This window comes from Neoarius graeffei, chromosome 2, assembly GCF_027579695.1.
Source record: "Neoarius graeffei isolate fNeoGra1 chromosome 2, fNeoGra1.pri, whole genome shotgun sequence".
Classification (NCBI taxonomy): Eukaryota; Metazoa; Chordata; class Actinopteri; order Siluriformes; family Ariidae; genus Neoarius; species Neoarius graeffei.
In genome coordinates, this window is record NC_083570.1 from 20,270,771 (window position 1) to 20,293,929 (window position 23,159).

General features: G+C 40.3%; 1 protein-coding gene across 1 annotated transcript; it reads left to right on the forward strand.

The window, feature by feature from the left end:
* LOC132869085 (uncharacterized) lies at nucleotides 1–6,649 on the forward strand. The gene is made up of 6 exons (XM_060902441.1): nucleotides 1–220; nucleotides 743–906; nucleotides 2,643–2,814; nucleotides 4,242–4,471; nucleotides 6,183–6,393; nucleotides 6,503–6,649. Exons 1-6 carry the CDS (start codon nucleotides 1–3, stop codon nucleotides 6,604–6,606), a joined length of 1,101 nt encoding a protein of 366 aa, XP_060758424.1. The 3' UTR covers nucleotides 6,607–6,649.
* Nucleotides 6,650–23,159: the final 16,510 nt, after the last annotated feature.

Here is a 23,159-nt window from a genome sequence, read left to right on the forward strand (position 1 = left end):
ATGGAGCCCAGAAAGTTTGCTGTGGTGAGGTGGCTGGAGGGGGAGGACTACGGGAAGCTAAGTGACTTACGAACAGAAGCAATTCTCAAGTATGAGGATGATAAAATGGATCAGGAGGGAAATCCAAAAAACCCTTACAGTGCATACATCGAATGGTGCCACGGGAGAAAACACAAGGGAGGGTGGCCTCACTTCAAGGCCAGTATCCTTTTTGTTGCCGGTATGTTGATTATACTATTTAATTTCCCCGATCAATATTCAATACAATGACATGGTTATGACACCTATGATTTTCTTTATGAGCAACAAATAGATGCCCTATTTGAATGAAATATAGTAGAGATTAGAACAACTTTATTGACCCCAAAGGACATTAAGGTGTCGAGCAGCATACACACAGGACAATTTAAACATAGCACATACATTTTCATAAAATTAGGCAGCTCCAACCTCTAGCCCCCAATCACATAGTGGAAAATGCAATATATTATAAATTACAGGTATAAATAAATAAATTCCATAAATTATAAATCTATTAATTACACGGCAGTGCATGGAGCACAAGTTGAAATAAATAACAGTAGTTCAACTGTAGTCCAATATGGTGCATGTTCTCTTCATTCTTTATCTAGCTGCCTTTCAGACACTTAAAATAGTCATTTATATTTTACAGAATGAACAATAATTAGAAACGGCATTTGAAATGAACTTTGGTGTGCATGTTTTCTCTTTTATTTTCTAGCAAACCGATATGAGAACTCTATGAAACTAAATTCACTTCTTGAAGTTGCAACAAAACCACCACAGCCTCTGACAAAAAGGGTGTGTGTGCCCCCCGCAAGGTTCCGTGAAGAATCAGAGGACGACGACTCAACTGACATTGAAGCGGAGCCACTTCAGGCAAAGGTGACATTCATTCAGTTTCATCTTACACAGGGCTGATGGTATTCAGGCTCAGTGCCTGATTTCAGGCTTGAAAATCTTTCAGGTCTTTAGCAGTCTTTAGCTCAAATAGTCGTTAGCTTTCAGACTTAAGCTCAAATACTGTTTAAGTTGCGATTTGTTTCCATGTTGTCATTAAACATACACTACCCGATCAAAAGTATTTGCTCACCTGCCTTGACTCACATATGAACTTAAGTGCCATCCCATTCCTAACACATATGGTTCAATATCATGCCAGTACACCTTTAGCAGCTATTACAGCTTCAACTCTTCTGTGAAGGCTGTCCACAAGGTTGGGGAGTGTCTTTATAGGAATTTTTGACCATTTTTCCAAATGCGCATTGGTGAGGTCACACACTGATGATGGTTGAGAGGGTGTGGCTCTTAATCGCCGCTCTAATTCATCCCAAAGTTTTTTTGTCGGGTTCAGGTAAGGACTGTGTGCAGGCTAGTCAAGTTCACTCACACCAGACTGTCATCCATTTCTTTATAGACTTTGCTTTGTGCACTGGTGCACAGTCATGCTGGAAGAGGAAGAGACCTTCTCCAAACTGTTCCCACAAGTTTGGGAGCATGGAACTGTCCAAAATGTTCCAACTTTGAATGCTTCAGGATACCAAAATATTTTGGACAATTCCATGCTCCCAACCTTGTGGGAACAGTTTGGAGCGGGCCTCTTCCTCCTCCAACATCACTGTGGACCAGTGCACAAAGCAAGTCCATGAAGACATGGGTGACAAAGTCTGGTAAGGATGAACTTGACTGGCCTGCAGAGTACACTTGCCTGAACCCGAAAAAACGTCTTTGGGATGAATTAAAGCGGAGATTAGGAGCCAGGCCCTCTCAACAAACATCAGTGTGTGACCTCATCAATGCGCATTTAGAAAAATGGTCAAAAAATTCCTATAAAGATACTCCCCAACCTTGTGGACAGCCTTCACAGAAGAGTTGAAGCTGTAATAGCTGTAAAAGGTGGACCGGCATCATATTGAACCCTATAGGTAAGGAATGGGTTGGCACTTAAGTTCATATGTGAGTCAAGGCAGGTGAGCAAATATTTTGATTGGCTAGTGTATTTGCCAGTGGTATGTAGAATGCAATGTGTAGTATGCCATTATCATATTTGCCGGTGGTAATTATACACATCATTTTTGTTTCTTGGACCATTTAAAGGGGTATGTCACTATTTTGGGGCTAAATATGGTTAAAATCGTTGCCCTGGGTTTATAAAGGTGGTTAAGGGTCTTATTTTTCATGTTAGGCGTTGTGTTGTTTTAGACTCTCTTGGGGGAGGGAATATGTAGCTAAGCTAATGAGAGTCAGTGGATCACATGTAGCACGTGTGATCCATTGACTTTCACTATCTTAGCTGCATACTCCCTCCTTTAGATAGTCTAAAACAACACAATGCCTAACATGAAAAATAAGACCCTTTACCACCTTTATTAACCCAGGGCAACGATTTTAATCATATTTAGCCCCAAAATAATGGCATACCCCTTTAAAGCTACAGTTGGCAACTGAAGTCAGCAGCTTGTGAAAAATTGAATTCTTTTGCCTATGCCATGGGTCTGATACCCCCTAAACCCCTCCCACCTTGAGTTAACACATTTTTCTACAGGAAACACTAAAGGCTGTTTGTGAAGATAGTAGTAAGTCATGGGTAATATTTCTATTCTGTTTGTTTTGAAAACCAGAAGTCAAAGGTGGTCAACCCTGCTGAGCAGTTCCTCAACCTATATGGCCATGGACAGCAAGCTCGACATGGGGAGGAAAATGCGGACTTGCAAAAAACTATCATCGCGTTAAAGCAGGAGGTCAAGGACCTAAAGGAGGAGAATGCTAAGTGGAAAGAGATGGTCCTTCAAGGTATCATTGGTTTTAATAAATTCTAGTTTAACTAGTGTGTCACAAAAGGGAGTACATCCCCTCACAAATCTGCAGATCGTGTCATAGGACAACATTAAAGAAATTTTACGTTGACACAATGAAAAGCAACCTGTCTGTAAAAAAAAAAACAATTAATGTCTGAACATGTACCCACAAAAGTGAGTACACCTCAGGTTTAAATCCCACAGTGTCTGAGGAAGGGCAGTGTTTGCCCGAAAAGTTAGGAAATTAAAATGGAGCTCATGAGTGTGTTTTTCATCATTGCCTTGCATTGAACTTTCACATTTTGAGTCTGCACCCGGCTAAAATAGATGTGTGTGAAATTACTTTAATGCTGTCCTATGAAAAGATATACTTACAAATCTGCAGAAATGTGAGGAGTGTTCTCACTCCTGTGAAACACTGTACATTGCATAATTGTGACGATATTCTTTAATTCAAGAGGCTTCAGTTGTTGGCAACTGCACTTCTTTCCCCATTTTACACCATCAGCCATTAACATAGTCTTGATGGAATGGGTTGGCCAGCCTTACACATTTTCTCTCCAAAGAGAAAAAGTGTTTCTCATTCCCACATCAGGGTTATATTTGAGGAAGTTTGGAAGAAAAAGCAGGTAGAACATCTTTAAAGGAATGGTCCACCTTATGGAAGTCAATGGAAGTCTATGTTAACAAATAAAACATCATCAAATGTACTTGAAGCACTTTCAAATGAATATGAAATTCACCTGAGTTCAAAGCAGCTATTTACTGTAATTCTGTCTTGTGATGACCTGTGGATTGATGCTGATGGTACCATTCACTTACAGCAGGGGTGGGCAAACTTTTCTGTTTGCGGGCCGCATACTGAAAAACTATGTTTCCAAGGGGCCAGTGCAAAATGCAGAGCACCCGTTTCTAACCAGTGGCTAATAATAAAAGAGTAACTGCACTTTAGGATCTAAAAACATGCAGGCTGTCTCATATGTTACACTGTTTGATGAAGCTATAAACAAAAATGGCAAGCCAATTCTAAAACATGCAGTGTGATGAATTTAATGCTTAATGTTACATGAAGTTAACAGGACACCTTCAATTTTTATGTACCTCATGGAGGGCCGCAGGAAACAGAGCCGAGGGCCTCATTTGGCCCCCGGGCCTTAGTTTGCCCACCCCTGACTTACAGTGAGTGTGCTAAGCTAAGCAAATAATGTCAATGTAAGTACTAAAAACACTGAGAAGAAAATGATATGTACATTCATGTGTAATACTTGCAAATATGTGAAAATCGAAAAAGGGTGGACTGTTCCGTTAGAGCTACAAAAAAGTCAAGTTACCCAAACCTAAATACTTTTGTCTATAGTGTAAGTTAGTTTACAGACTGATGACAGCTGTTTGTTTTCTGTTCATGTTGTATTCTGCAACTAGATGTGCCCGGGTTAATTTATGCAATGAGAAACATCATCAACTCAAAGGACACTCCTTCCTCATCACCACACTCATCCACTTCGCTAACCACACCTGAAGTGGCTCCTCAGTCTCAGTCTCCAGTGGCATCAACTCAGTCTCAGTCTTCAGTGGCATCAACTCAGTCTCAGTCTTCAGTGGCATCAACTCAGTCTCAGTCTCCAGTGGCATCAACTGCCCAGCCATTGAAGGTAATGCATATGTATTTTGAAGAATAAAAGAACACAGCATAGACAATAGATCTACTGAATGAGAGACATCTTTGGAAAGTGTCTATTATTATATAGTTATAGTCAGGGTACGATTTGTAGGGGGGGGGGGATTGTTTTGATATTTCTAGTTCTTATACATGATTTTAATTGTGGTTTAAAATACAAGTCCATTGATCTGAAACGTATCCCCCCTCTGTTTTTTTTGACAAATCACACTCTGGTTATAGTATAACTTACCCATATTACCTGTCCCTTCAGTGGGGTTTGGCCAAGTACTGCAATGACACCGCTTAGTTTAGCTTAAAGGTGCATTATGTAATATTTTAGCAGATCATTTCCAGAATCCATGGTACTTTGTTAGCTTTTCAGACATACTTACCACCACCATCAAATTCTAAGTATCCATTATAACTGGGAAAATTGCACTTTTCATACAAGATAAGGTGGATCTTGTCCGTGTACGCAATTTTGAATTTCCAGTAATAGACATTTTAGCTGCAAAACTCACTGTACTTTATTTACTGTACTAGTAAATATTAGTTTATTACATAGTAAATATTTATGGAATAAAATCAAATTTGGAAATAGGCAATACAGTTGCAATGAGTATCATTACAATAATCTGGCCACAAACCTATATAGGGTCATACCATGTCAATTCACACGGCCTCCCCAGGTGACCCTCTTCTATTTGCCTAATACTTTACAGACAGATACCTTTCTAGGCCAATTGACAGAATACTAAGTTTTAGCATCCTACCTCTCACCGCTTTGGAGAAGAGGCCTTCCAAAGTTTGGGTGCCATGCCCACTTTTCGAGCCCAGAAATTACACACAAAATTTACAAGCAGGTTTGGACACCTAGCTTTAGACAGATACAGGCTTTACAATTGCCTTGTCCCCTCACTCTGACCCTGCTTATCATATTCTGTACTTTAAAATAGCCTTTCTGGAAATTCAAAATGGCGGACAATGGAGAAGATCCCATTTTCATGTATGAAAAGTGCAATTTTCCCAGCCATAATGACAACATAGAATTTGATGGTGGTGGTAAGTATTTGTGAAAAAGGCAACATTTGTGAATGGGCAGCATGAATTCTGGAAATAAACTACTTAAAATATTACACACTGCACCTTTAAGCTTTTTGGCTTACTTTAGCGCCAATACTGACACAACACATGCAGTGATGTTGTTGAGGTATTTATCAATGCTTCTGATCATGTCAAAAACTAGACCCCAAAATGCTTCACCTCTGTAATATTGCTTGTGTGTTGTGATGGGGGTAAGAAGTAACCTGACTTGCGCCATCTGGCTGCGCTTTGCTAAACTACACGTGAGGGAGTTCTAGTGTCCTCACGCAACTACATGTATCTGAGGACCCTGAAAATCAGAATAGTTTCTGAACAAATGAGCCAATCATGATCGCCGGGTGGGATTTTCCATAGATGGGCGGCGTTATTTCTGTTCTTCCACCAGTCCATTTCAGCTGCATTACAGGTCGAGTTCAATGTCAGTGGCTGAAGTGGTACATCAGTAAAGATGAGGACAGGAGCATCATTCAAAAACGTGTCAGTTCTGGGGGTTCCCAGATGGTATCGTAAAGACGAAGGCGTACCAGCTGGCGAGGGTCAGTTTAGGTAAATGAGAGGGGTAATTTAGCTTTAATGTAGTTTTTGTGTCCTCTCAACAGGTGGAGATCTACCCAGGGTCTGGAGTGTTCATTGATAAGCTGGCATGGACATATGCTGAAAACTCAAATACAGCCACTGTCTTTGTCAGGCACTTGCTTGTGGCAGTGTTTCCACTTGAGACACTGCTGGTAAGCAATCTCCGTGGCACGAACAGAGGTGGCGCAGATTCTCGGGTCCCACTCGATAAACTAAAAGTGGACGCCATCTACAGTAAGTTTTCATCTACAGTACTGTATATGAATGATGTTTTTTTCTATTTTGTATCTACTAACTAGAGCTTACAGTCTACTGAGTTTTTGCATGTGTGTGTGTTTTGCAGGTGCTACAATTCAGCGGTTCCCGCACACGCCATTGGCAACGATTGGCACGGCGATCAACGCCAAAATAACGGAGCTCAGGGCCAAAAATAAGTCACATATGTAAAAGGGCGCGTTTGTTAAAGGGGTAGTTCACTATTTTTCACATGAAGCCCTATTTTTAGGTAGTCTGGGATGAAATAAGGTGATTCTGATCAAAATTTGAACATTTGCTGCTGAGCTGAGCATTTTAGGTTTCTGTGGTAGTGCCCCCCCACGTTTACATTGACTCCTATGGGCACTCGAACAATCACTCCTAAAATGGCATTAAACTTTCGTTCACAAAGACATGAAACTCACCATGTGGTCAGTAGTGGACAGCCACACATTGACCCAAAAATCACTGGAAAATATGATTTATATCAGTATTTGCCAGGGCGGCACGGTGGTGTAGTGGTTAGCGCTGTCGCCTCACAGCAAGAAGGTCCTGGGTTCGAGCCCCGGGGCCGGCGAGGGCCTTTCTGTGCGGAGTTTGCATGTTCTCCCCGTGTCCGCGTGGGTTTCCTCCGGGTGCTCCGGTTTCCCCCACAGTCCAAAGACATGCAGGTTAGGTTAACTGGTGACTCTAAATTGACCGTAGGTGTGAATGGGAGTGTGAATGGTTGTCTGTGTCTATGTGTCAGCCCTGTGATGACCTGGCAACTTGTCCAGGGTGTACCCCGCCTTTCGCCCGTAGTCAGCTGGGATAGGCTCCAGCTTGCCTGCGACCCTGTAGAAGGATAAAGCGGCTAGAGATAATGAGATGAGATGAGTATTTGCCAGACATATTCTTCTGTTTAGGTTTCTGTGTACTGGCCAGATGTCTACTATTAAACAGAAAAATATGTCTGACAAACACTATTAGAAATTATATTTTGCAGTGATTTTTGAGTCATTTTATGGCTGTCCACCACTGACCACAAAGGTAAGTTTCATGTCTTTGTGAACGAAAGTTTAATGCCATTTTAGGAGTGATTGTTCGAGTGCCCATTGGAATCGATGTAAGGGCTCGGCTCAGCAGCAAATGTTCAAATTTTGTTCAGAACCACCTTATTTCATCCCAGACTACCTAAAAACAGGGCTTTATGTAAAAAATAGTGAACTTACACTTTAAATGTGGAGGGAGGGCATGGTTTATGTTACTTAGTATGGCAGAATTTTGGATATTTTTTTATGTTTATGTACGTTTTTTATGTTTAAAGGGTTTTTCTAAGCATTTATTTTTTATTTTCTTCATTATTACCGTAATCCAACCCAAGTCTGCTCCTTTTCTTTTTTATATATTGTTCTGTTGAATAAACTGGTTATTTCATGGAAAAATTCTGTGTTTTTCTTACATTAACAATATTTGGTTGAAATATAAAAAACATAGATAAACCTTCAACAATTCATTGCAAAAAAAGTGTGTTTTACTTACATTGAGGGAAATTGATTTTCATATAAAAAACCTAGACTAACCTATAATAGTTTTATAAATAATCAGGTTTTTTTATATTAATAGAAAGTTGACATATAAAAAAGTTAGAAAGCCAATATATAACACCTTTATGATACATCTACAATTCAAACCAAAACATATTTATTTGTATTAATTTTAATATAAAAGACATATATATTTGAATCTAAAAAATAGAATTAAGAACTATAAACATTATATGAAGCATACAAAGAAAATATTTTGTCATACACATTTTCTGTTAATGCCATGCACAATTTGTGCTTTAATTATACTAGTTTTACCTAATAATAGTAGGTTAACATATAAAAAACATAGAAAGCCAACATATTATACCTTTATGATGCATTCACAATTCAGACAACAACCTGTATATTTCTATGACTTCTAATATAAAAGACATACATTTGACACTAAAAGACCTATAAACATTATATGAAAAGAAAGTAATTTGCCATACACGTTATCTGTTAATGCAATACAAAATTTTTACATAATTTACACTCGTTTCAGCAAATAACAATGTATGAGGAAACACCAAAAGGGGCCACTTTCAGGAGTAAATCATACATGGCATACAAGGATTTTCTTTTAAGACAGTGGTAAATTCATATACGTTCTGTCCATGTAAAACATGTAAAAGTTGTTTAGGATTTTACTATATCCTTTTCATATACTGTATTAATGCAGTGTGTCATGGAGGTGATCAGTCTGTGGCACTGCTGAGGTGTTATTGAAACCCAGGTTGCTTTGATAGTGGCCTTCTTATTGAAGCCCAGGTTGCCTTTGATAGTGGCGTATCTGTATTTTTGGGTCGGTGTTTCTCATCTTCCTCTTGACAATACCCCATAGATTATCTATGGGGTTCAGGTCAGGCAAGTTGGCTGGCCAATCAAACACAGTAATATCATGGTCAGCAAACCATTTGGTAGTAGTTTTGGCACTGTGGGTAGGTGCTAAGTCCTGCTGGAAAAGGAACTCAACATCTCCAAAAAGCTCGTCAGCAAATGGAAGCATGAAGTGCTCTAAAATCTCCTGGTAGATGGCTGTGTTGACTTTGGACTTGATAAAATACAGTGGACCAACACCAGCAGATGAAATGGCACCCCAAATCATCACAGACTGTGGAAACTTCACACTGGGCTTCAAACACCTTGGATTCTGTGCTTCTCCACTCTTCCTCCAGACTCTAGAACCGTGATTTCCAAATTAAATGCAAAATGTACTTTCATCTGAAAAGAGGACTTTGGACCACTGAGCAACAGTCCATTTCTTTCGCAACAGTCCATTTCTTTCTCTCCTTAGCCCAGATAAGACACTTCTGACATTGTCTCTGGCTCAGGAGTAGCTTGATATTAGGAATGCAAAAGTTGTATCCCCTTTTTTGAAGATGTCTGTTCGTGATGGGTCTTGATACACTGACACCAGCCTCAGTCCACTCCTTGTGAAGCTCTCCCAAGTTCTTGAATCAACTTTTCTTGACAATCCTCTCATGACTGCGGCCATCCCTGTTGCTTGTGCACCTTTTCCAGCCACCCTTTTCAGCAGTGACCTTTTGTGGCTTACCCTCCTTGTGGAGGGCATCAGTGATCATCTTCTGGACAACAATCAAGTCAGCAGTCTTCCCCATGATTGTGGTTGTGTGTACTGAACTAGACCGAGAGATACACTGTGTTCATACTGTTTAACTCAAACTCGAAATGAAATATTCTAATATTTTGAGATGGTTTTTTTTATGTTTTTGTACTGTATGCCATACTGATTAAAATTAAAATAGAAAAATGCTTGATAGATTTTAGTTTATGTGTAATAAGTCTATAATATATAACATTTTCACTTTCTTAAATAACTGATGGAAAATATTGAACTTTTTCACAATATTCTAATTTTTTGAGATGCACTAGTATTTATTGTATCATTTATATTGAATTATTCCTTGGCTGCTACTGTTGCTATATCTGATCAGTATGAGTTCACTAATTCATGTCAGCTATTTCAATAAATGGTATCTTTGGAATAAACTGTGTCCTGTTTATTGTTATAATATTCACTGAAGTGCCAACCTCTATCAAGAAAAGAACTCTAATTGCCTTCACCCATTTTGTGATATGAATGCTATAGACCTAGAGTAAATGTATTACATTAGAGCTACAATTATCACTAAACTATAGTAACATCACCACCAAGTTATTTGATTGATTTTAATAGTTAGCTATAAACTATTAGACACTGGAATTAATGACTAATGAATTTATGAGACTGATTAATGAATTTATGAGACTGGTTTAATGAATTTATGAGACTGATCCCTTTTTACATGAGACTGATTTGATTGATTTTAATAGTTTAGTTATAAACTATTAGATACATTAATTAATGATTAATTAATGAGACTGATTTGATGAGACTGATTTGGTAAGCCCATTGCACCTGCAACTGTTTGTATTAATTGCAGTAAGCCATCTTCTAAGTATATTTTTAGGCTGTCCAAACACAGGACCATCACAGGACCAGGGCCATCCTCCACAGGAGTGAAGTGATGAGAACCTTAACCAGGATGGAGCAGGGGCTGTATATACAGGGCCATCCTCCACTGGAGAGATATGATGAGAACCTCAACCAGAAATGGGGCATTGGGATGGATTTGGGGCTATACATACGGGGCCATCCTCCACAAGAGTGATGTGATGAGAACCTTAACCAGAAGTGGGGCATCAGGATGTAGCAGGGGCTGTATATATGGTGCCATCCTCCACTGGAGAGATATGATGAGACCCTCAACCAGAAATGGGGCATTGGGATGGATTTGGGGCTATACATACGGGGCCATCCTCCACAAGAGTGATGTGATGAGAACCTTAACCAGAAGTGGGGCATCAGGATGTAGCAGGGGCTGTATATATGGTGCCATCCTCCACTGGAGAGATATGATGAGAACCTCAACCAGAAATGGGGTATCGGGATGGATTAGGGGTTGTACGGTACATACGGGGCCATCCTCCACAGGAGCGATGTGATGAGAACCTCAACCAGAAATGGGGCATCAGGATGAATCAGGCAGGTCCGGAGAGCAGGTGAGGTCAGCATCACTAGTATCTCAGGAATGGCATGTGTATCGAGAGAGAGAGAGAGAGAGAGAGAGAGAGAGAGAGATTGTTAAATATGCTCGTTGTCACGTAAAGGTTAAGAACGGTATACATTGTGTGCTGAGTGCAAGCAAGGACTCCGGCGAGACTAACTATGGCAGCAGAACTATAAGGGAGAGCCAGAAGGTAAAAATAAATAAAAATGGCCAGTCAACAAACCTGAGTGAATGCATGAGAATGGGGGTGGGAGGGATGGGTGACAGCATCCAATCATCCCAGTTTACCGGTACCAGAACACTTGATGCCCGAGAACCTTCCATATCTGTTCCTTTACCTAATAAAAAGGTATTATCAAAAGGCTTGACTAAAAAATATGTTTTCAGCTTATACTTAAATACTGAGACTATGTCTGAGTACTGAACACTACTTGGAAATCTGTTCCATAACTGTGGGACTTTGTAAGAGAAGACTCTGCCCCCTGCATTAGCCTTTACATCACCTTCTCTAATTTACACAAGTTTTCAAAGTTACTCTTAGTAATTTCTCACTGATGAAGGCATATTCATCAGCTCCTAAATGAATAACTAGCTTCAAAAACCTATGCTTTTCTAGGACCCTAAGATTACATGCTATGTCTGGTGCCCTAGCTCCTGGCATACACCTAACTAAAGCTGTTGATGCCCCTAAAGGCACCAGAAGTGATGTAGTGAAATCCTCAACCAGAAATGGGGCATCAGAATGGATCAGGCAGGTCCAGACAGCAGCAGAGGTCAGCCTCACTGGTATATCATGAATGGCATGTGTATCTCGACAGAGAGAGAGAGAGAGAGAGAGAGAGAGAGAGAGAGAGAAAATGTTAAATATGCTCATTGTCACATAATGGTTAAGAACAGTTTACATTTTGCAATGAGTGCAAGCAAGGACACCAGCAAGACTAACTATGACAGCTGAGCTAAAAGGGAGAGACAGAAGGTAACAAAAAAAGTGGACAGTCAACAAACCTGAATAAATGCATGCGAGTGGGGTTGTGGAGGGGTTGGGTGATAGCAAAACACTTGATGCCTGAGAACCTTCCAGATCAGCTCCTTTGCCTAATAAAAAGCTATTAACAAAAAGCTTGACTAAACAAATACATTTTCAGCCTAGACTTAAATACTGAGATTGTGCCTGAGTGCTGAGCACTACTTGGAAAGTGGTTTCATAACCATGGGGCTTTGTAAGAGAAGGCTCTGCCCTCTGCATTAGCCTTCACATCACCTTCCCTAATTGACACAAGTTTTCAAAATTACTCTTAGTAACCTCTGACTGATGAAGGTATATTCATCAGCTCCTAAGTGAAGAACTAGTTTCAAAAACCTATGCTTTTCTAGGACCTTTGCTATGTCTGGTGCCCTAGCTCCTGGCATACACCTAACTAAAACTGCTGATGCCCCTAAAGGCTTAGTTCATTTCACATACCATAAAATAGATTTTCCTTGAACCAAAGCTGGTGGCATGGTGTTGTAGTGGTTAGCACTGTTGCCTCACAGCAAGAAGGTTCTGAGTTCGAGCCCAGTGGTAGATGAGAGCCTTTCTGTGTGGAGTTTGCATGTTCTCCCCGTGTCTGTGTGGGTTTCCTCCAGGTGCTCCAGTTTCCCCCAAAGACATACAGGTTAGGCTAATTGGTGGCTTTTAATTGACTGTAATTGTGAGTGTGAACAGCTGTTTGTCTCTGTGTCAACCCTGCAATGACCTGGTGACTTGTCCAGGGTGTACCCTGTCTCTTGCCCATAGTCAACTGGGATAGGCTCCAGCTTGCCCACGACCCTGCACAGGATAAGCGGTTACAGACAATGGATGGATGGATGGATGGATGGATGAACCAAAGCTCTTTCAACAGACTTCTCAGCAAACCTGTTTAATGCAGAAAGGAGTGGTGGTCTTTTGGGCAATCCTTAGTGTTAACTTTGTGTTTGCTATCCTGCCGCAGAGTTGTCACCCATTCTCACCTCTGAAGTTGAGGATTAAGTGTTTCTACCAAAGGCACCCAGACTTTGTCCTCCCGAAAATATGCTGCTCTCACTAACCTGCTCTACCATCTGGATGCTCACCTTTAATACTGTAAAATTTTCTGCCAGAGATCATCATCTTCTTCTCCCTTGTTCAGCACTGTTGCCAGGTCAATGCTAGTGATTGACATATTAATTCAAGGTGTGGGAGGGGGGTTTCACGGCAGATGCCCTTCCTGCCATAACACTCCCATTCATACACTCCCATTTCTGGGCTTGGGAAACAACCATTCATGCATATGGACAATTTAGAGTAGCCCGTTAACGTAACCTGCATGTCTTTGGACTGTGGGGGAAACCAGAGCACCCAGAGTAAACTCATGCAGACATGGGGAGAACATGCAAACTCCACACAGAAAAGCCCCTGTTGGCCACTGGGCTCAAACCCAGAACCTTCTTGTTGTGAGGCGGCAATGCTAACCACTGCACTACCGTGCCACCCAACTAATGCACACTTGTCACAAATAAAGCTACTACTAACAACAGAGGAAGAATGACTAAACATCCTGCACTCAACACACTGAACAAATTGAACATTTCAATGATTCAAAAGCAGGAATTTGACATCACTCAACACATTTACATGGTTTGTAAGATACTGCACAAAATGGAGCCCATAAGTTACCAGGAAATTCATAAATTTTATTGAAATAAAAGTTATATAGATACAAGTAGAGACAAATGGCAGCAAATCAACATAAAGGGAAAGTCCAAGCCCTCCAGCATTTGGAGGTCGGACCTGGGGTCCTTCCCACTTAATCGATGGAAACTAAGAAAATAACAAACTAAAATAACAAAACGTAAAATTAAAGTGCTGCCCTGCCAAACTGTAGATCATTGTCAGCAATCAATCAGTTTCATTTAAAATAAAGAATTTATCATGTTGAGTTAATTAGCTAGAAAGGCTTTGGTCCCAGTCCTTCTCCAGTCTCAGGAACGGCTATAGTGTAAGAGGACAAATCTTCCATTTCCACATCTTCCATGAACTGTCCTGAATTCAAGGGGAAACTCCTTGAATCTGAATAGAAAGGACTTGCTCCTGTTCCTTCTCCAGTTTCAGGAATGCTTACAGAGTGAAACAAAGAAAGCAAGTTAGTGTATACTGAGGATATTACAGGATACAGAAGTAGGTGAAATATGATACATGACAACCAGCCGTGGCAATGAAAAACACTCATTTAGCTTCTTGTGTTACATGCATGATGTGTGCAATTCATGAAGTGATGTGTGATACATTATTTGCAATAAAGTCCATCTTACCCCTTTCAGAAAGGCCTTAAAAATATTAGGACCCCCCACACACTTTTAGTATGGATGGACATTTGCTGCTATCCTGCAATCCATGACTAAAATGAGCATTTTTGTGAATCAGGCAGTGCACCTGACAACCACAGTAGAATTGTATGAAAAATACAAGCACAATGGAAGTAGAGTCAATACGGTGATGATGATAGCAACCTATCACCAGCTTTGGTGGATTAGCTGTAGCTGTTACGCAAATAGCTTCATACAGTGTAAGATATGAGAAGAAGAAGGGAATGATGGCGATATGAGAGCAGAATTTAGTGCAAATATGGTGTCATACATCACTTCATGTCTTTGTGGTCAGACCTCAGCATGTATGTGTGTGTGTTCTAGAATGTAGTGAAGTGATTACCATTCATTTCCATTGGTGATTAAGAAAGGTAAAAATAGATCACACACTCAAATTGAGATTAAAAAAGCAACTCTTACCAAGTTTATATTCCTGTGCCTGTGTTATGTTGACATATCCAGCCAAACAAATGTCATAGTATTTAATCTGATTGAAGGGAAAAAGCTGGAAAGAAGGCTTTGATTTGTCATTGTCATAAAATATCCACTGGTTTTCATGAAATCTGAAACACATAGTCATGTGACCTTCTTTCCCAAGCAGCAAAAATTGAAGCTTAAATGTCCTAAAAGATAGATAAATACATTATACATTATTCAAGGGACACAGAATACCACAAGGATAAACAAATCATTTTCAGGTTTAAACTTCAGTTTTGCTCTGTACGTTTGCACAGTTACCTTTTCTTCTTATCTTCAACATGAAGCGGTGGTTTATTAGTCAAATCGAACACAAGAAGAAGAGTTGGATCTGCTGGATCTCCCAAAGCCTTTATATAGCCAAATGTATTAAAATTGCTGCCAAGACAAACAGTGTATTACACAGAGAATGGCCATAGCACAAAATCTAAAGAAGAGTAATCATGCTTCTTACAGTGGTGCTTGAAAGTTTGTGAACCCTTTAGAATTTTCTATATTTCTGCATAAATACGACCTAAAACATCATCAGATTTTCACACAAGTCCTAAAAGTAGATAAAGAGAACCCAGTTAAATGAATGAGACAAAAATATTACACTTGGTTATTTATTTATTGAGGAAAATAATCCAATATTGCATATCTGTGAGTGGCAAAAGTATGTGAACCTCTAGGATTAGCAGTTAATTTGAAGGTGAAATTAGAGTCAGGTGTTTTCAATCAATGGGATGACAATCAGGTGTGAGTGGGCACCCTGTTTTATTTAAAGAACATGGTTCTATCAAAGTCTGATCTTCACAACACATGTTTGTGGAAGTGTATCATGGCACGAACAAAGGAGATTTCTGAGGACCTCAGAAAAAGCGTTGTTGATGCTCATCAGGCTGGAAAAGGTTACAAAACCATCTCTAAAAAGTTTGGATCCCACCAATCTGCAGTCAGACAGATTGTGTACAAATGGAGGAAATTCAAGACCATTGTTACCCTCCCCAGGAGTGGTCGACCAACAAAGATCACTCCAAGAGCAAGGCGTGTAATAGTCAGCAAGGTCACAAAGGATCCCAGGGTAACTTTTAAGCAACTGAAGGCCTCTCTCACATTGGCTAATATTAATGTTCATGAGTCGACCATCAGGAGAACACTGAACAACAATGGTGTGCATGGCAGGGTTGCAAGGAGAAAGCCACTGCTCTCCAAAAAGAACATTGCTGCTCATCTGCAGTTTGCTAAAGATCACATGGACAAGCGAGAAGGCTATTGGAAAAATGTTTTGTGGACGGATGAGACCAAAATAGAACCTTTTGGTTTAAATGAGAAGTGTTATATTTGGAGAAAGGAAAACAGTGCATTCCAGCATAAGAACCTTATCCCATCTGTGTAACATGGTGGTGGTAGTATCATGGTTTGGGCCTGTTTTGCTACATCTGGGCCAGGACGGCTTGCCATCATTAATGGAACAATGAATTCTGAATTATACCAGCAAATTCTAAAGGAAAATATCAGGACATCTGTCCATGAACTGAATCTCAAGAGAAGGTGGGTCATGCAGCAAGACAACGACCCTAAGCACACAAGTCATTCTACCAAAGAATGGTTAAAGAAAAATAAAGTTAATGTTTTGGAATGGCCAAGTCAAAGTCCTGACCTTAATCCAATCGAAATGTTGTGGAATGCCTGAAGCGAGCAATTCGTGTGAGGAAACCCACCAACATCCCAGAGTTGAAGCTGTTCTGTATGGAGGAATGGGCTAAAATTCCTCCCAGCCGGTGTGCAGGACTGATCAACCGTTACCAGAAACATTTAGTTGCAGTTATTGCTGCACAAGGACCAAGTATAATATATTTAAATTACCAAGTATAATACTTTTGTCTCATTTGTTTAACTGGGTTCTCTTTATCTACTTAATTAGGACTTGTGTGAAAATCTGATGATGTTTTAGGTCATATTTATGCAGAAATATAGAAAATTCTAAAGGGTTCACAAACTTTCAAGCACCACTGTACATATTAATGAGTTGTTAAAGTATGCTCGATGACTGAAAATGAATTCTCTCCATTAGAACTTATATACAGTACTGTGCAAAGTCTTAGGCACCCTATTTTTTTCATACAAACTTTGTTATAGATTTCATCTCATCTCATTATCTCTAGCCACTTTATCCTGTTCTACAGGGTCGCAGGCAAGCTGGAGCCTATCCCAGCTGACTATAGGTGAAAGGCAGGCTACATCCTGGACAAGTCACCAGGTCATCACAGGGTTGACACATAGACACAGACAACCATTCACACTCACATTCACACCTACGGTCAATTTAGAGTCACCAGTTAACCTAACCTGCATGTCTTTGGACTGTGGGGGAAACCGGAGCACCTGGAGGAAACCCACGCGGACACGGGGAGAACATGCAAACTCCGCACAGAAAGGCCCTCGCCGGCCACGGGGCTCAAACCCGGACCTTCTTGGTGTGAGGCAACAGTGCTAACCACTACACCACCATGCCGCCTTGTTATAGATTTTTATTTTATTATTTCTACATTATCGAGTCAATACAAAAGCATTTTAGAATTTAAAACATTCATTTTTCAGCACAAAACCAGAACTAACCATCAATAAACTCATCTATGCTGGTTAACTAGCATACTACCAAGTTAGCAATCTTCACAGATCATGCTCACTAACCCAAAATAAACTGGTTTGTGTTGCTAGCTAGCAAGTTAACTCGCATTCTAGAACTTTCCTCACAGATCATTGAGACCGTGCTTTTTGTCTGAGATTTTTCTCAGACTATGTTGCTTAAAAATCACTACTTTAACTGGATTACATCCAAGCTAGGGTTTTCCTTTTGTTTAGTTTTAGCAGCTGAAGTATGAACTGCCAAAAAATAAGCCATACAACATTGTGAACAAAAGTTGGCATGAGTAAAGAGCCCCACAGGCATTCGTGTAAATCAAGTGTTTAAGTTTCATTCGGTAAACCCAGGTCTAACCCTTGCATTTGTGACTCACTGTTTTGACATCCCACATCTGGCATATTTCAGTTGATCAGATCAGTTTTTATAACTCATATGGTTAAGAAAATTAAGCAAAAATTGACATCATTGCTTAGAACTTGCTAGAACCTTCCACCTTGTGTCAGAATGTTATGAGGCTAACAGGTTGAGACTAGCCTACTGATTGCAGTTTTATAATGAGTGCCTATAAAACATTGTATGAACTATATTTGACCTAAGAGTTTTTAGAGCTACACTTTATTGTAAACTTTACCTTCGAGTTCCCATTTTTAAATTAATTTTTTATCGGTCTTCTCAGTAAAGCAGTCTTTCACCAGTCTTCTCAGTCAAGCAAGTCCGTGAACTACTTCCTGAAGAAAACACAATCAGGTAATCACTAGGAAACCACAAGGAGGTAACAGACCCACCTAGCTCAGGGGTGGGCAATTATTTTTTCCATGGGGCTACATGAGAAACAGAAAATTTTGTGGAGGGCCGGACCAAAAGGCTGAACTAAATTCTGCATAATATTAATTGTATTTCTTTATATAAAGCAATAAATAACATTGTTTTTACAAGCTGCTAAGACTGGTAAGAGTATAAAAAAAACAAGGTTGCCTTACAAAAAATGTAATTTATTCAATCAAATTTCCCAAAACAATGGTTAACAAAATGTGAACGTTTGTACCATTTTTTTTTCAGTCACATTCACCCCAAAACACAATAAAGACATCACAATATTGTCTTTCTACTCCAAATATCAAGCACCAAGTCCACCAAGCACTCTTTCACAAATTCCCCCTCTGAGAATGGCTTACTATTTTTAGCGATTTTGTGGGAAAGCACAAAGTTGGTCTTGGTTGCTGCATCTCTGGATGTGTGACGCTTGGTAAAAAAGCCTTGCTGCTTTTCTAGCTTAGCCAGCAAAGCTTCCGATGTCCGCGCTATTTCAGCATCAGTCAAGTTTCGGTATTTCTCAGCGTGCTTCGTCTGGTAATGCCGACTCAAATTGTAGTCTTTGAACACGGCGATCTGCTGTCTGCAAACTAAACACACGGCTTTATCTCTGACTTCAGTAAATAAATACTTAGCAGTCCATGTTTTGTTGAAAGCCCTGCATTCGGCATCTACTTTTCTTCTTTTTGCGGACATTTTGGGGACTAAAGTCTTCTTGTGACCTGCTCCCAACAACGTCGATTAGGTGTAGGTATCAGATCTACAGATCGGCTCGGGCTCCGGCGCCTGCTGGTGACGTCACACTATGTGATTGGCTGGACCGTTTGAAGGATGACGTACAAGTTTGTAGTTGGTCTGGACAAATTACGGAAGTAGTTATCGCGGGATTAGGTTTCGTGGGATTTCATGTCATGTTCATGTCATGCACATTGTGTTTTTGTTGAACACAACTTCAAAATAAAAGCAATGCACATTCAGTCCATGCATGAGGTAAAATTAGAAAATACGTTTATTTTGTAATTTCTAATTAACCTTACACAGGCCGGTCAGAATGAACCAAAGGGCCGGATGTGGCCCGCGGGCCGTAAAATGCCCAGGTCTGACCTAGCTTATACTCTCAGAAAATAAAGTACATTATTGTACCTTTAGGATTACAATGGCTTGTCACTGGGGCACTAAGGTACTTATTTGTACCCTTTTACTGCTTGGGATAATACATGTATCTTTATGGCCCTAAAAAGGTACACATACAGTGCTCAGCGTAAATGAGTACACCCCCTTTGAAAATTAACATTTTAAAGTTTAAAACATCAATCTTTTTCCATTCTTCAACAATGACCTCTTTTAGTGACTGGATGCTGGATGGAGAGTGATGCTCAACTCGTCTCTTCAGAATTCTCATCTCATCTCATTATTTGTAGCCGCTTTATCCTGTTCTACAGGGTCGCAGGCGAGCTGGAGCCTATCCCAGCTGACTACGGGCGAAAGGCGGGGTACACCCTGGACAAGTCGCCAGGTCATCACAGGGCTGACACATAGACACAGACAACCATTCACACCTATGGTCAATTTAGAGTCACCAGTTAACCTAACCTGCATGTCTTTGGACTGTGGGGGAAACCGGAGCACCCGGAGGAAACCCATACAGACACAGGGAGAACATGCAAACTCCACACAGAAAGGCCCTCGCCGGCCACGGGGCTCGAACCCGGACCTTCTTGCTGTGAGCAGACATGCCAACCATTACGGTTTGCCCATAATCATTACGGTTTCGGTAGTCCAATTACGCTATTACGACTTTGAAGTCGATTTTTACGGTTTTTGCTCATAATTGATATTTTCAAATTTGCCGCCAGAATTCCCACACTTGCGATTTCCCAGTCTCCCGGCAGAGGGCGCTATTACTAGAATGTCAGCCAATGCTTTAGAAACACGGTCTCTGATTGGTTAACCTCAGCAATTTTATCAAATTTCGACCAATAAGAGCCCCGCGCACATTTTGTACTTTAGAAGAAGCAAAAAATGGCTGACAGTTCAGCCGATCCATCTGACCCGCCACCGAAAAAAGCAAGAAAAACGATCGGCAAAACTAAGACCGTGTACCAAAAATTTAAAGAGGAATACAGTACCTTGTATCCAGTTTTTGGTGCTTTCCAAAATCAAGGTATATGTACAGGTAAACTTTTTCAATATCTGCTGTCTCTAGTCAGATTAGTTGTATGTGTTTATACCAAATACTTGTTTTTCAAATACTTGTTTTTATATTTTAGTTTGGTTGAATGACTGCAATACAAGATGCTTTAGTCATGACCATTCATACTTACAATATGTATATCTTTAGATTTTCATTTATGATTCATTTATATATGTACTCAGAGATTCAAGCATTTTTCCATTTTCAATTTACTCATATATATGAATGTGGAAAGTTTTACAGTAGGTTTGCATGCTTTTTAGCTAATCAAGGTCTGAAGAATGTTATGATAGGGATCCTGTCTATCAAATTCACGTAGAACTGGAATAGATGTACTGTGTTTGAACCAATGTTTTGTTAATTGCTGATATTTTTATATTATAATTTGTCATTTTTGAGAGAAAACACTTCTTGTTGCTTGAAGTTATAGAATAAAGTTTTCTTAGTTATTTGATAATCATTGATTTCTTTTCAGAATATATATTCTAAAAAAACAGTATTTTTTATGTTCATTTGCAAATATTTTTGAAGTTTGACAGAATAACTGAAGTTGTATGATTTAATATTATAAGTATTCAAATGGTACTGATTGCCCTTTATTTTCACTGTAAAAAGCCACCAGAGGTCACCATTTCTGAATGCATTTTATAAAATTTTCCGAGCCCAAAGGGGGGCGCACTGCCCTTTGGAACCCCCCATGCACGCTCTGTGGACAAATATCTCAAAACAACCATTACAGTTTGCTATCATACAGGGTTGGCATGTCTGTGTGAGGCGACAGCGCTAACCACTACACCACCCTGCCGCCCTCTTCAGAATTCCCCAAAGAAAATAATTTATTTACACCACAAACGTGAAGGCTACAAGAAGATCAGCAAAGCTTTACTTATCAGTCAGAATACTGTAGCAAAAGTGGTACAAAAATTTAAGAAAGATGGAACTGCAACCATCTCACAGAGATGTCCAGGTCGTCCATGGAAGTTAACACCTCGACAGGAGCGTCTTCTGATGAGAAGGGTTGAAGAAAATCGGCATGCAAGTTCACTGCAGTTATCTAAAGAAGTAGAAATCCAAACTGGGGTGACTATTTCCCGTGACACAATACTGTGTGGCAGCACGGTGGTGTAGTGGTTAGCGCTGTCACCTCACAGCAAGAAGGTCCTGGGTTCGCGCCCCGGGGCCGGCGAGGGCCTTTCTGTGCGGAGTTTGCATGTTCTCCCCATGTCCGTGTGGGTTTCCTCCAGGTGCTCTGGTTTCCCCCACAGTCCAAAGACATGCAGGTTAGGTTAACTGGTGACTCTAAATTGACCGTAGGTGTGAATGTGAGTGTGAATGGTTGTCTGTGTCTATGTGTCAGCCCTGTGATGACCTGGCGACTTGTCCAGGGTGTACCCCGCCTTTCGCCCATAGTCAGCTGGGATAGGCTCCAGCTTGCCTGCGACCCTGTAGAAGGATAAAGCGGCTAGAGATAATGAGATGAGATGAGATGAGACAATACTGTGTACACTGCAAAGGAATGGCATGCATGGATGCCATCCACGAAAGAAGCCTCTCCTAAAGCCCAGGCACAAAAAAGCCTGCCTAGAGTTTGCCAGGGCCCATGCTGACAAAGATGAAGACTACTGAGACTCTATACTCTGGAGTGATGAGACCAAGATAAATGTTTTTGGAACTGATGGCTTCAAAACTGTATGCCATTGCAAAGGTGAGGAATACAAAGAAAAATGCATGGTGCCTACAGTGAAACATGGTGGTGGCAGTGTCCTTATGTGGGGCTGCATGAGTGCTGCTGGTGTCGGGGAGCTGCAGTTCATTGATGGCATCATGAATTCACAGATGTATTGCTCTACACTGAAAGAGAAGATGCTACCATCACTCCGTGCCGTTGGTCGTCATGCACTTTTCCAACATGATAATGATCCTAAACACACATCTAAGGCCACTGTTGGATTTCTGAAGAAGAACAGGGTGAAAGTGATTCAGTGGCCAAGTTGATCTGAACCCAATCGAACACCTATGGGGAATTCTGAAGAGACAAGTTGAGCATCACTCTCCATCCAGCATCCAGTCACTAAAAGAGGTCATTGTTGAAGAATGGAAAAAGATTGATGTTGTAAAATGTCGCCAACTTGTTCATTCCATGCCTAGAAGACTTGGTGCTGTCATTAAAAATCATGGAGGCCATACAAAGTACTAGATGTAGTAGTAGTTTTTGTTGTTGGGTGTACTCATTTTTGCACCACCCTAATTTGAGTAAAACTGAAAAATGTGTAATCTAAGTTATATTATTAACCTTACTTTCACGTTATAAGTTAAACAGATGTTATATTAAACTTTGTCTTGTCAACATTTTGGAAATTGTTTGTGTTCATTGAGATATTGTTTAAAATGTTACTTTTCAAAGGGGGTGTACTCATTTATGCTGAGCACTGTAGCTATCTTGAGGTCGAATAATGAGCTGTAGGGGGTACATTAGTGTAGATTGTACTTTGGGGGACAGAAATGAACTCCAACTGTACCTCTATTTCTAACAGGTACCGTACAACCACTACAAAGGGAAATGAACTTTGGTATAGAATAAAGGCGTGTCAAAGAAAAAGTGTTACTTTCACATCTTTGATGTG